This window comes from Ctenopharyngodon idella, chromosome 2 (assembly GCF_019924925.1).
Source record: "Ctenopharyngodon idella isolate HZGC_01 chromosome 2, HZGC01, whole genome shotgun sequence".
Lineage (NCBI taxonomy): Eukaryota > Metazoa > Chordata > Actinopteri > Cypriniformes > Xenocyprididae > Ctenopharyngodon > Ctenopharyngodon idella.
The window spans coordinates 12,650,025-12,665,380 of NC_067221.1; the positions used below are offsets into that span (position 1 = coordinate 12,650,025).

At 40.6% G+C, this 15,356-nt stretch overlaps 1 protein-coding gene across 1 annotated transcript in view; it reads right to left on the reverse strand.

Moving 5' to 3' along the window:
* Positions 1–2,773: 2,773 nt before the first annotated feature.
* Positions 2,774–15,356, reverse strand: part of zswim5 (zinc finger, SWIM-type containing 5) — a 47,694-nt gene continuing 35,111 nt past the window's right edge. Inside the window, exons 5-14 of the mRNA XM_051918711.1 lie at positions 14,278–14,454; positions 14,013–14,189; positions 12,735–12,881; positions 12,373–12,510; positions 10,495–10,752; positions 9,659–9,794; positions 8,005–8,162; positions 7,731–7,894; positions 6,774–6,855; positions 2,774–6,360 (exon numbers count right to left, since the gene is read on the reverse strand). Of these exons, the coding sequence (XP_051774671.1) occupies positions 5,498–6,360; positions 6,774–6,855; positions 7,731–7,894; positions 8,005–8,162; positions 9,659–9,794; positions 10,495–10,752; positions 12,373–12,510; positions 12,735–12,881; positions 14,013–14,189; positions 14,278–14,454 (2,300 nt within the window). The 3' untranslated portion in view covers positions 2,774–5,497. The remainder of the gene's footprint in view (positions 6,361–6,773; positions 6,856–7,730; positions 7,895–8,004; positions 8,163–9,658; positions 9,795–10,494; positions 10,753–12,372; positions 12,511–12,734; positions 12,882–14,012; positions 14,190–14,277; positions 14,455–15,356) is intronic.

Below are 15,356 nucleotides of genomic sequence, written 5' to 3' on the forward strand. Positions count from 1 at the left end.
CTCCCACCTAAAAAAAGTCCCAAGCCGCCCCACCCCTCCTTACTCAGTCTTCCGACACCCCAATTACAGAGGGATTCTGGGAAAATCAGAGCAGCAGAACAAAGCTCTGCAAATCAGCTCCCCTAAGAACACAATATGTGATTACGCTGACAGCAGAACCTGCCATGCAGGGTGCAAAGGACAAAGCTTCCTCTCACTGCACAAACCTGCCCAGAAGCACAACAGTTCTCAGAGTTGCCCGACAGGCTTGTGTGCTCTATGACTGCGTTTAGACGTCCTCTTTCTGATGATGGGCTGGGTTCTAATTAAAGAAAAGCTTCTATAACATTGTTACACTAATAAACAATGCTTGTTTTCCCCCACCAAGCCCAACACCTACTCCTCGCTCCAATCTGACAGCCTCAGCCTGCGCTGGAAGCTCACAACAAGGTGGGAAAGCCAATTACTCGTCTCTCTTTTCCTGGCGTGTCACTTCTGCTAAATCACTGAGCTAAGGAAATGCCTTCTCTTTGCAGCATGTCTAACAGAGCCAAACCCATCCATATTTCAGCCAGCAGCACTGCCATGCTTGACAAACACTTACTCAGTGGTCCTCACAGGAGCAGAGCGCTGCACCGGGTCCAAGACACAATGAAGAGCAGCAGCTGTGAGGGACCCTGATGGATGGGATAGTTTGTATAAGCAGGCCCAAAGAGCATTGTTCCTGTCGACTGCATCTCTAACACGGTCGATCACTCTGACACTCTGTTTTTCTGGAGTTTATTGTGGTTTTAGTCGCAGAGTTTCTAAAGAGGAGACAGGAAGAGTGCTGGAGATATAGTCTGGTCATAATGTGTGGGGGCATCAAGTATTTCTGCACAACTGCAGTCATTTTTCTGAGCGTTAAAGACCTCATGACATCAAAATTGGAGATGCATGTTAGCACAAAGACTAGCATACACATCTAACCTAAAAAGTTGACAATGTAAGCATTTTGTAGTCCTCTTCTGGATAAACTACCACTCGCTTTGGGGTCGGTAAGATTAAGAAGTTAAGAAGTCTCAAGGCTGAATTGAATTGATCAATAAAACAGTAATATTGTAAAATAGTATAACACTTTAAAATAACTGTTTTCTATTTTAATATATTTTAAAATGTAATTTATTCCTGTGATGACAAAGCTGTATTTTCAGCATCCCCGCCCTCAGTGTCACGTGATCCTTATAAAATCTTTTCTAATATGCTGATTTAATCCTCAGGAAAGATTTCTTATTATCAATGCTGAAAACAGCTGTGCTGCTTAATATTTTTGCAGAAATTTTCAAGATTCTTTAAAGGTGCAATAGGTGATCTGGGAAATGCTGATGTTAGTCTGCTAACCTGTCCCACCCTCCCTGCAAATCGCCGTCCAAAGCCTCGCACGCGCAAACACACGCACACGCACAGCTACTCTCGGCAATGCGTTACAAGAGACGGTGTTAAACTACCTCATGTCTCAAAGCACACAATATTACAAGAAAAATGAACAACTTAGAGAGCTTGTACCTAACTGCTGCAGATTCATTTAGGTGTTGATACTGTTGACGTGGATAAGCATAATTCAGAGTCTGGCTGAACAGCTCCGGTTAGAACGTCACGGGTTGCCATCTCTTAATTACAGTATGGCGTGAACGCAGCATAAGCTTGTAGTTTTGATTCGGTAGGAGCTGTAAAAGGTGGCTGCTGTTTGTTTGCAGTGCTCCGTGACCAACGTCTGTCGTCGACTGTGTGTAAACTGCATAGCATGAATCGTCCTGATGATGTATGATGTCTGCCGAACAGGGTGCGAGACGTAAATACATACAAGTTGAAAAGAACAGCATTTATATGATTTTTTTTTTTAGCAAGTTAAATGCCTTTTCTGCCACTTTTGATCAGTTTCATTCATTTTTGCGTATGCATTCTTATACCTGCTTCCAACTCCCAAGAGGCTATGGCAAGTACTTTATTTTTTGGGGAGGTTGGGCATTTTCTTTTCAAACCATCAGTTGAGCACAAATGAAATGGTTTTGTGTGGTTTGGTGATCTCTAGATAACAGTGGACCATTTTCACATTTCCAGGTTTCTTAAAAGCAGAAGTCATCATAGTTGGGTAAACTTCTATAGTGGTGAACAGGAGACAACAGCAAATATAAATTTTGTATTCCCATTTACTCCAATATCAAAATTAAAAATCCATGATGGCTTTTCCTAACTTCCCAAAAGAGGGAAAAAATATAGAGATTGATCACAGCTGTCAGAAGAGAGAATTAAGTGAAATTCGCCATCACTCCCTCAGCCGTTGTAGTAGAAACACTCTCACAGCTCTCACTCTCCTAATTTTCTTTCTTTCTTTTTCCTTTTTATTTACTGCCAAGGTAATATAACACAAAGTATAGTGCTATAAATGTATATTACATTTTTTTTTTTTTTTACATTTATATATGAAAAACATCAACATCGCACATCTAGTAATAACTGTGGAAATGAATCACCACAGTCTGTGGAAAAAGGTCTATCGCAATTTATTTGCAGCCCTGCTATTAGTAAATGCTAAGTTTCATATAATAGGTTAAACATCTACACATGAGTGTGTGGCATTTCTGGACTGAGACAAACTAAAGGATTTTATCCCCCAAAATAAAATACGAGCCCTCCACTATGTCCCAAATACCTTTTTCAAGAGGAAATGCGTCACAAAAAATAACATTTGTACTTCATAAAGAGCCAAGATTACAGTAGCTGTATATCACGTTACATTTAAAAAGAGGCAAAGACGTGTTTCACACTTTATTCATAGAAAAGCACTGAAATTCAACACAAATCATATAAAATGGTAGTAGCATTACATAAATAGTAATAAATTTTTGTTTATAGACATTAGCTCAAGAGGTTGCACAAACAAAAAGTGTTGATGAACTATACTTTTGTGGCAACAAATACTGGATACCTTTTTATAATTCAGTAGCACAAAGAGGCGACAAACACTTTCCCTTAAATTAAAACGAAACAAAATCAAACAGTAGATGAACTAGTGAACAATCTCTACCAGCGATTATTTTTTTTCCTTCTAAACTCTAGGGACAGATCAAAACACTGGTACAGTTAACACATACAGACACTTAAGAGTATGGAAGAGAGAAATCAAAAGCCAGAGGAGGTTATTCTCTTTTTGAGATGCCATTGGACCAACTAGTTAGCTACAGAAAATGCTCGTTTTTTTTTTTCCTTTTCTTTTCTTTTTTCTCCTTTTTATATAGTTTTTATTTTTTTTAATTGAACAGGCAGCACTATTATCATTCTGCAGATGTGTGTTTATAAAAAAAATAAATAAAATTTTCCTAATCTGTGAGCTTTCTCTCAGGTCCATCCACTGAGCTCCCTGACAGAGCAGGTTGAGGAGCAAAGGCTGCATAACGTGACTAACACCTTGTGGTCCGAGTATGCCACAACTGAAGCAACTAGTATGACAAACTCTATGAACGAAAATAACCAAAAATTTAAACCAGCAAACTACTTAAATGAAAGTGACCAACCTTAACCAACAACATTGAGAAATCTCCTCAAGATTTAGCCACTAGTGAAGCATCTATCAAGGTCTCAATTAGGCAATATCAAGTCGCAACCTCAAAACAGACCTTATTGGCCTCAAAAAGCCCCAATACAAGATAAATCACGACCCTAAAGTACGTCGACCACGTCGAAGCGAAGGAGAATAAAATACCGGATGCCCTTCTTCCTTGTTTGGGCCAGTGGAAGGTGTAGGTCCATTTTCTCTATGCTGTACTCCACCGACATTGGCAACACAATGTCCTGAAACACGTGCAGAGTGCTTTCAGAGAAGACTATAAGGCTTCAAAGTAAAGAGTTGTATGTAGATCAAAGGCAAAGTCCATCCAAACTTGAAGCTCGTGCAGATTACTTTACTTACAGATACAAACGGTTGAATTTTGGGAGAGCGCCCCCACCCCCAAACAAGGAGAAAAGACGGAGGAGGATCAGGGGGGAAGAGAGCAAATCATGAAGTGGTTCTGCATAGTCTGTTCATAAACGTTTGTCCTCTCCTTTCTTCTTATTCTTTACATGCTGCTTCTTGCAAAAAGGTATTACAAAAAAAAGGATACAAATAAAACAGTTAATCAGAAATGTACACAGGAGCACCTGAGAAATGTTTCTGAAGTCTTTCCTCTTACGGTCGTCACATTCCCAGCCCAACAAATTCAAGTATCCGAAAAGAAAAACATACAGTCATCATAAATAATTATAACTTTACAATTTTTTGAATTGACACTTTCATATTTACAATATCTTAAATGCTTATGCTACTATTTTTTCTGTTTTGTTTCTTTAAGTGATTCCCTGAGAACGGAGTTGAGCATATCTTTTCTCGTTTCCTCTCTTCTCGTTTTCCTTCAGATGGAAGCCGCAGAGTGCATTCTAAGTGTTCGGATCCACTGGGGCACTTGTGGAGGGCGGAGGTCATGGAATGTGGAAGATATTACAGTTTAAAGCCAGCTAATTTCTTATTCTGCCAATATAGCCATTTTTGTCAAATGCATCTATACAATTCACCTAATTTGTACACAGTAAGTAATTGCTGATCCGAATGCGTCGTGTAGGGGATGGAATTTAATGAAGTGCTAGTACATATATATTATTACTGCTACTCAATCTCACACAAGTCTTTTTGTTTCTGTTTTTGTTTTTCCACTGAGAGGTAACAGAGAAACATATGGCTGATAATGATGGGTAAATATCTCTGTCTTGTTCAAATTCAGTAAGACCAGGAAACAGCGTGGAAGGATCGAGCACACAGGTATTCTCTTACGTCGTTGTCTTTCCTGCACTGAATTTTTGCACAGAGATTAAGATGAGCCGATAGGAACAAACACAGGAGAGAGGGGAGGGCTCACGTCTTGTGGCTCGCTTGAGTCATGGTTAGGAGGTTCGACAGAGTTTCAGTTTAAGTTTGAGGTGATGTGCCTGTCTCACTCTTAAAATCAGGCCTTTTCCAGAGAGAGTTAAAGCTGATCCGTAAAATACGACCGAGGTATGCTGATAACACTGTGTGCGAGTGTTTCAGGAATGACCATTTCGATTAGAGTGTCCCCTTTCCAAAACCAACCAAACGCCTCCCCCACGCTCAAAATTTACCACATAATCATTTGGTTTCTCTTTATGTGCCACTTTTACATTTTTATCACAATATCTTGATTAAACGAAATCAAGAATGAGCCAAAACAAAAACATAAGCGGTCATAATTACAGTTGTTCTTCTCCCCTCCACAGGTTCGACCTGGTAGAATAACTTGGTGAACAAGAATTGTTCATAATAATAATAATAATAATAATAATAATAATAAAAAAAAAAAAATTAAAAAAAAAGACGAAACAGATCAAAACAAACGGATAAAACTTAAAAATTTCACCAAAGATGACCAAAAAAGGAATAATAAAATAATGCCTTAAATAAATGAAGAATGAAAGAAGAATGAGTTTTTCAACCGAAACGTTCCCGTACCAACATCATGAGTTTCTTCTTGCCCTTATAGATCTGTTTAAGGTTGTCTATAAACTGGGCGAACTGAATGTGGCCATCTTGGGCCAATAAGAAGGTCTCACGTGCCTTACTAAGGAACTCAATAAACTCTCCGTAGTGGCGCGGGCTGATGTGCGTGAGGCGGGAGTGGGTGGTGTTAATGTAGGCGCTGATGGTGGCGTCCAGCAGCTGTCTCAACGGGGCTTTGTCAGTGCTCATAAGCTTGCCCGAGTTACGTCTGCCAGGGATGCCAGCCAGGCCAGGGGCTGTCATTGTGCAGCGCCGAAGAATGTCTGAGAGCACCGTGGCGCAGTGTACGCTTTTCACCACCAGGGGGATGATGGCGGCCAGCTCGTTCTTGCCCAGCGAGTGGCTGAGAGCGCAAGCCCACAGCACGTCGTTGATGGCCGGATGCGTGTCTTGGTTGTAAGCCAGGTTCAAGTGGGTCATGGCGAGAGACGCCAGTTTGAAGGCTCGAAGGGGGTAGCCGCGGTGCTCCATGTAGCGGGCGATGGTGAAGAGCTGAGAGTAGGTCATGCCCGTGGAGGCGGCGTCGATGACTATCTGGTAAGCCGTCTCGAAGGCGATGTGGTCCTTCTCGCAAAGGGTGAGGGCGGACAGGGCGCAGTTTTGGGGGTCCTTCATAGCGCACTGCAGGGCCAGGGTGCGCGCGCAGCTGGCGAGTTCCTCCCGCTGTGGGTAGTCGAGGCTTAGGCGCAGGATAGTGTTGTGGGACATCACTGTGGCTGCCACTATGCTGGTTGCCTCGGTGGGGGTGAAGAGAGTGTACCAGCTTTGCAATATGCTGACCAATGCTCTCAAACCTGCAATGAGACAAAAGAACTTATCAGAACAGAAAACTTTTGCCTTGGTTCTACCTGCATTTAGAAACGACATGATAAAGTCATTTAACTCATTTACAGGGAAACGATTAGCTGATTTTTGCATAGTGCTACAGTCTAAATACATGTTTTGCGTCACCTATGTCTGTCGGAGCATGCACACAGCAAAGAGGCCAATTGTAGTCAGTTGTTTGGCTTCGTCCAACATGTAGAGACATTAAACAATCTACGTCTGTTATTCTGACAGATACGATTTCAGTCAGAATAAAGCATTTACATGACATTTTAAAAAGACAAAACTAGTACAGTGCATCTCAGTGTCTTGAATGAAATCATTGTTTATTTAAACCTGGCAGGGAAAAACACATCAAAATCAGAGTTTGCCTGATACATACCGACTTCTGTAGCACATGTGACTAGCCAGCGAACCATCTCCCTCCGCCTCCAGTTGAGTGTGGAAAGAGTCATCCTCATCACCTGCAGAGAAATGTCATATTGCATTAGACACACAAAAGATGCAGAACAGTGTACTGGAACAAATACACATAGTGAGTGAATTCAAACCACTGATAACCATCAGGAAAAAAAAAAAAAAAAAAAAAAACACAACAACAACAACAACAACAACAACAACAACAACAACATAAAACCAGACAATAAAAAAAAAAACTTTTATGCTACTGTTACTGGGTCAGTAAGATTTTTTTTTTTTTTTTTAAATTAATACTTTATCAAGGACACATTGAATTGACCAAAAGTGACAGTAAAAGACATTTGTTACAAAAGACCTAATATTTCAAATAAATGTTCTTTTGAACTTTATATTTATCAAAGAATCCTGAAAAAAACAATTCCTTAAAAATATTAAGCAGCACAACTGTTTTTAACATTGATAATAATAAGAAATGTTTCTTGAGCAGCAAATCAGCATATTAGAATGATTTCTGAAAGATCATATGACACTGAAGCTTTGCCATGTCAGAAATAAATTGCATTTTAAAATATATTAAAATAGAAACAACAAATAAATGCAGCTTTGGTGAGCATAAGAGACTTCTTTCAAAAAAAAAAAAAAAATCTAAAAAAAAAAATATTACCAACCACCATAATCAAATGCACATGTCTGTTTACATTTTGTGTAAACATAAGAAAAGGGTCAAAAACATTTTATATGCAGAGAGAAACTGAGGGGAATGGGGCAAAAAAACTATGTGGGCTCATTGGATGTCCAATAAAAGAATGTTTTAGGGTGGCCGTCATTGTGCTGTTGTTGGCATAGTTGGTCTAAGATCATGCATGTTAATGCACTCAATAATGAACCAGACATCACATAAGAATCAATTTAGATTTACCTGGAGACCGAGCTCCAGCGCTACATTGAGCAGCGTGATGTCAGGAGGGTTATCTGCAGGAGTAGCGATCTTGAAGGCGTCCTGTGCCAATTTGAAGATGAGGGAAGAGGAGTGGATGTGCTTCTGAATGGCCTCCAAAACAGTCCGCAATCTCAACATGTCACCTAAGACACAAAACAGACTTCTTTTAGCTAAACACTGGCACAGCACATAAAAGTTTGTTTAAAGTGAACCTCACATGTGACTCGTCATGAGTCCTTGGTGTAGCACTCACCCTTAGCAGCAGTAAGCATGGTGGAGGCCAGTTCACACTGCTGAGACTCCAGGTGGCCCAATGTGAACCAGCGTGGGTATCTGCTGGGCACTATGGAAATGCCATGGTGAGGGTGCCCTACGTCACCTGAGGGAGCCGTGGACTCCAGCACTGGAAGCCTGCAGTAAACATGATTATACTAGGATTATTCACAGGCTTAGCCCCCCCCATGATGATCTCAAGCCCTCCTGTGATGATCTGAATGATTATTATTATTATTATTATTATTAAGTCGTTTGTCCTGGCGCCGTGACTAATTATTCACACATACAAGAGTCTAGATATTCACATAGCCTATAACAAGACCAATATATAACAAACAACCTTTTTTTCATTCATTTTCTGTTGCAATTCACTGATTTAGCTCTGTCTGAATGCAAGTGATTAGAAATCGTGCTCTATGCTCTGCTACTCCTGTCTGAGTGAACATATTAAACCACACTAGCTCAGCCTCACAGAAGGTGCACAGAGGGAGCAGTGCTATTGATTGTGTATTAGTGAGCACTGTGATGAGCTAGACTCAGATAATGAGGTCTCAGTACAGATGTACAGTAATAAGGTCCCACAGAGGTTTTATATGGCTGGAGCTAGAGAGTATAAGTCACACACAATGTAGAGATACAATCTAATTTAGGGAACTTTCATAATTAAAAGTGAAAACAATGCAAACATTTAAAACACACATTGAAAACATAAGAAAAAGAAGAATGTGCAACATTCTTTGGCAAACTGCTGCATGATGGTGTCATTTATAAACAAGTTTTCTTTTCAGATTTAATTTCTACCACTGTTTAAATGTTAGGGGTCAATAAGATATATATTAAAAATAACTTTTGTTTAGCAAGGATGGATTAAATTGATCAAAAGTGACTGTAAAGACAATGTTTTCAACATTGATAATATTAAGAAACTGCATATTAGAATTATTTCCAAAGGATCATGCGGTTGCTGAAAATGCAGTTCTGCCACAGGAATAGATTATATTTTTCATTTAAAAAAAAAAAATAGAATTGTTGTAATATTTCACAATATTACTGTTTTTTTTCTCCCTCAAAATAAAAATGGTAACACTTTACAATAAGGTTCATTAGTTAACTACATTAGTTAGCATGAACTAATATTATTATTAAATAATGAACTACACTTCTACAGTATTTATTAATCTTTGTTAATGTTCATTTCAACATATACAACTCCTAATTTAAATAATGTATTAGTAATTGTTAACATAAGTTAATGCACTGTGAACTAACATGAACAAACTATGAATAGCTGGATTTTTATTAACTAACGTTAACAAAGATTAACAAATACAGTAACAAATGTATTGCACATGGTTAGTTCATGTTAGTTAATGCATTAACTAATGTTAGCAAATGAACCTTATTGTAAAGTGTTACCCAAAAAAAAAAAAAAAAAAAAAAAAAAAATATCTTACCAACCTACAGAAAAAAAATCTGTGTAATGCAGGACGAGTCATCAATATTTTTGGTCTGTTTTCCCACATTTTTTTTTAAATGTGCAACAAGCGAATTTTAGAAACCTTTAGGATACTAGCATAAATAGACCTCAAAGCTAATACACATGGCCTTTGGATGGAGAGAAAGAGTCTCACCTCATTGCACGAAGGCCCAGTTTATACGCTAGGTCTGTGTCGTGCGGCAGGAGAGCGGTGAACAAGTACTTGGCAAATGTGTGCATGGGAACACTCTCCCTGTGGATGACCTCGCCCAGACCACTGAAGGGACCACCTGGAGATAGATAGATAGATAGATAGATAGATAGATAGATAGATAGATAGATAGAGAGAGAGAGAGAGAGAGAGAGAGAGAGAGAGAGAGAGAGAGAGAGAGAGAGAGAGAGAGAGAGAGAGAGAGAGAGAGAGACGACATCAGAACTGAGCTGTCCATCATATCAGATTGCAGGGTTGAGTCAGGCTTGATGGACAGGAGGCTGGTGAGTCAGTGAGGGCACGCAGAGCAAGAGAGAGAGAGAAATCTGAGTGGAGCGTATCGCTGGGACGACTGGGGAGGACGATGAGAAGGCAAACAGGCGGCAAGGCCTCATGGGCTTTGACAGAGTCTGTCCTCCCTAGTAGCAGCGCAGATGTCTGCTCTAAGGTTACACCGCATGTCAGTGGGAGGCTCAGATGCAGGGTGGCCTGTTTTGGGGAAGGGAGTTGGGGACACTGCAGAGGCCAGCCTGCAGATCTTTTTACAGGCATAGCACACTCTCTCTCTTAGACACACACACATATTCAAGCTAGAGATCAGGAGGAGGGAAAGATAAAAGTAGACAGAGATCCACATGGGGGAAAAAGGTTGTGGGAAAAGCAAGAGAACAGTGAGGGGAGGAAACCACTCCACACAGGGAGGATAGTGCCTATGGGGTGACGACAAGAGCAAAAGGTTGAAAAGTAGATGTGATATTGAGAACAAAGAAAGTTTGTACCTTCTAAAAGGAGGATGGCTTGTTTGCGGAGTGTCTGCACTAAAACATCATCCAGCACCATCTCCTGCAGCTTGGCCACAATCTGCTCCTCGTTCCGGCACACCTTGTCTTGGGCATACAGGCCCTCGGGCATCAGCCGCTGCTGCCCCATACCCATCAGCGCCACCTCTAGCGCCAGCGCCAGGTATGACTCCCCTCCGTCTGGACATCCCCACACTGGCACATGCTGGTACACTGGAGGCTTGGGCTCACCAGAATCTATTAGGAAACAAAGTGGTGTTTGTTATATGTTAATTTGCAGCTTTTTACAAATGTTCTTATTGTTAAGAAAAAAAAAAAAATATTGAACAAAATCATTGTAAAGAAATTCATTAAAGACATCATTTTAACATATATTTTTTTAGCAAATATAAAAATGCATTGCTAAAAATAAGGCAAGCATATATACCACTACCATTCAAAAGTCTGATGTCAGTAAGATTTTTTTTTTTTAATTAAGGCTGCATTTATTTGATAAATGATAGTGAAAATTGTAATATTGTGAAATATTATTATGAGTTAAAATAATGCTTTTTATTTTAATTTTAATATTTTAAAATGCAATTTATTCCTGTGATGGCAAAGCTGATTTTTAATCAGTCATTACTCCAGTCTTCAATGTCACATGATCTTTTAGAAAACATTCTAATATGCTGATATGCAAGAAACAATCCATTTTCTTAGGATTCTATGATGAATAAAAAGTTCAAAAGAGCAACATTTATTTGAAAAAGAATCATTCGATCAATTTAATTTAATGCATCCTTGTTGCTGAATAAAAGCAAAAAAATTTTTTTTTTTACTGACCCCAAACTTATAACACCACAAGCTAAAGCATCTATATAAATGTCTGAGGATGTCTGCATGAAAGCTGAGAAAAAACACCATCTGTTTGGTAAGATTTTAGACCCTCAATACCAGCTCACTTAAATCCCCCTTGCAAATGATCCTGTTGGTCAATCCTGTTTGTACAGTAGGCAGCGGACAGGGATCAATGGGTTCATCATCATCTGGCTACACTGTAAAACAACATCTCTACTGGCATCTCACAATCATCATAAAAAACCCCATACAAAACAACTTAACCAAGCTATGGTGTCCTATCCAGATTTGGTTTTGGTTTACAGTAAATTGCCTAAGTAAACTAAAGTAGAAGGGTTAGAGAGAGCACTGTTTTGACTTTCGGCCGCCGCTACAGCTGCTGTTGCTGGTCCTGCTAAGCTAAGATCCTGACCTTCGGACATTCTGATTGGTTAAAACCGAGAGTCCGCCCCCATCCCAGCACATGCCAGATGTTTCCAACTGTGCAACAGAGTCAAACAAAGAGCTATGCTCTCTAGCACATATACAAACTTACAGTGTAATGCACAACATGCACAATGAGACCCCAACACAACCGCTACAGCGCCGTGGCCAAAAGGGGAGCACTACAACGGGACAAGCGCGCAGATATGCACAAACTCTTCCAAGTCACAGTACCATTTGCCAGTATTATTCAGGGACACAATGCCTCTCTGTGGGTTCCTCATTACAGGAATACAATGGTCGACACTTTCCATTGGCCTGAGCTGGGAGGGATGTATGGAATGCAAATGCTGATTGATTTTATACGTTTTACACCACTGAGTGGGTAGAATGACCTTTCTGATACAATAGCACCCCTTAACACTGCACAGAAAAGGAGGGCAATTGTAAAGAGCGAGGAGATGGGGCTCCAGCAGACTGAATGAAGCTCTCAAAGACACAGGCCAGTTGCTGAGCGAGGAACCGAATAATGCCCAAGGCGTCTCGGAGAGTTGTTAAAAGGACAGAGCCCAATGACAGCCTATAATCGTGTACCTCCGGTATCCATGGTATTGTCATCCTCAACTCGACACGTCTCCGTGAGGGTGGCGAAAAGGCAGCCAATGGGGTCAAGGGGGTGGCCCACCCAGCCCTCCAGATTGGTGGTGTTGGTCATTCCCCTTTGCAGCAGTTCTGAGGACAAAACAAGAAATATTTACTTGTATTGGGAACATATGAAACAACATATCAATTCTTAAATTACTATTATTACTCCAGCACTGATATAAACTCTACCAGCTTTCTTTTGATGTGTCAACAAATACATGTTGAAATGGTCATTCTCGAAAAGTAAACAAACATTTGTGAGCAAATGGAGTAAGGTCATAGGTTATGCAAATCAGTTCAATGTGTCTTACCTTTCTTCTGATGTTTGTATATGTCTAATTGCCGTTGCTGTTGGAGCCGGAGGGTGTTGATTATGGCAACAGCCAGTCGCAAGGCTTCTCTGGGGTAACCATGGGAACGCAGCGCATCCACCCTGGCGCATGCTGTAGGCACGTGATCTGGAACAAGTCACATGACACGGTATAAACATGGTGGGGCTCCCTCTCAGATGGGGCAGTTTCTCAGATTTCAAGTTACATGTTTCAGACCAAAACTTAATGGAAGCTGTTTATTTTAGCTCCTGCATCATACAGAAGTGAAATCAGACACATTTCACACAGCAGAAAGGGTCATACTGAGAGCGAAGTTTCCTTAAAGGGATAGTTCACCCAAAAATGAAAATTAGCCAATGATTTAATCGCCCTCAAGCCATCCTAGGTATATATGACTTATCGTATGTCTTCTTTCAGATGAACACAATCAGAGATATTTTTAAAGCTTTATAATGCTAGTGAAGGGGAGGCCACATTTTGAAGCCCCAAATAAATGTATCTATCCATCATGTATATAATCCAGGGGGTTAATAAAGGCCTTCTGAAGTGAAGTGATTGGTTTTTGTAAGAAAAATATCCATATTTAAAACTTTATCAACTATAACTAGCTTCCAGCAGACGGCTGTATGCATCAATTTGTGGCGGACGAATAACCTCTGACCTGACGTATGATGCAATGATGAACGCGGAAGCTCAGAGGATATAGCAAAACAAAACACCGGTCGCAAATTAGAAGTCTAAAACAAGAAATTTTAAAGAGTAAATGTTGGAGGATTTTGATATAAGAAGAGGAGCTTCATTTTGTTGCACAGCCCTATTTGTTTAAACCACAAGAGGCATCTAAGCTTACAATACTCCTACGATCGTCTGGCAGAAGCTAGTTATTTTAGGTTATAAAGTTTTAAACATGGATATCTTTCTCACAAAAACCCATTGCATTGCTTCAGAAGGCCTTTATTAATCCCCTGGAGCCATATGGAGTATATTTACGATGGATGGATGCATTTTTGGGGGCTTCAAAACACGCCCCCCCGTTCACTAACATTATAAAGCTTGGAAGAGCCAGGATATTTTTAAATATATCTCCAAGTGTGTTCATCTGAAAGAAGATAGTCATTTACACCTAGGATGGCTTGAGGGTGAGTAAATCATGGGATAACTCACCCCTTAGAGATCCCCAAACTGACTGGCTTCTCAGAACAGAATCAACATGGTCAAACATAGCTTGAAATGGATGAGAAGTATGTAAATACGTACCCAGCCACAGTGGCAGGCCCTGGGGGTTGAAGAGTAGGCTCTCTCCCTCTCTCTGGTAGGCTGGGGACATGTAGAAGTCACTACTGATGATTCTCTGCAAGTGACTATCCTGCCAGTGCAGGTCACAGGCCTCCATTGCTCTTGTGAACACCGTTCTTCTAGGCCGAGCCAGTGAGTCTACACAGAGTAAAATATGATTATGTGAGCAACATACATCGAGATAAGTGGATAATTTCAAGTTTGGATCAACTGAAGGGAAGCTAACCCTGAGCCAGGTTGCTCTGTGGCAGAGCATTGGTGATGTTGGGCAGTTCGCTTCCGTAATTGCCATCCTCTAGAGGGCAGATGTCCATGTCTCCCCATTTTTTCAGCTGTCTCAACCAGCCGCTCTTCTCTTCGCTCTTACAGTGCGGGTTCAGCACGATACACACCCACAGCGCACCTGCAAACCCACAGTGCGCAGACATCTTTATAACTGAAGTGTGGCTTACAAAAAATTGAGAAACTAAAAAAGGTAAAATGAGCATAAAAAAAAAAAAAAAAAAAAAAAAAGAGAAAAAGAGGAGGCGGCATTGAATTTTAGGTTGCCACTTTTCCCATTTTTATGCACTACTTAAACCAGTTTAGTCTTGAACGCAGCTTACTTAATGTGAAATGGAAAATCAGCGCATTTAATGGAAGAAGCTCTAGCGCATCAACGTCAAATACTGGCACTAGGGAGCGTATGAAATTTGGCATGTGTAGGGTTGTCTGGTGGGCTCGTTTAACTGGTGGGGTTGTGCGATGCTTTTTTGTATCTAGGTAACAGATGGCTGGTCTGCATCTTTTTCCACTGCTGTCATGTACACGCAGCTTTTATTGGCCGAATAGTTGTGCTCCGGCCAATCAGCACGGCTGTCAACTGAAACACAGAACTGTCTTGGACATTTATTAGACGCTTCAGTCATATTGTGCCTGCTCTTTAAAATCAGAATGCACAGTCATCCCAGCAGGTGCGTCTTGTTTACAGCTACAACCGTTTTGGAGGAAGAGGAAGCCAGAGATTCAGCTCTCAAATGAGCCTCTTCAGGATGTGCTCTCATCAACCTCTTTAAATGGCCCGATCAATAGGAGGCAGCTTTAAAGCTCATTGATCCTGGCCCTTTCATGCCATCCCAATAGAGGAGGGCAGCCAGTCCTCTGCATGCGCTGCAGACTAAGTCAGTCGTGCTATGATCCACTTGCCTTGACTGAACTGCTGCAGGTCAGACGGTGCACATGCACAAATGTGCTTAAGGCTAAGGATATTGAACCAAGGTGCAGAAGATTAAGTAATAATGATTAAGATTAAATTCTGTAGAACTA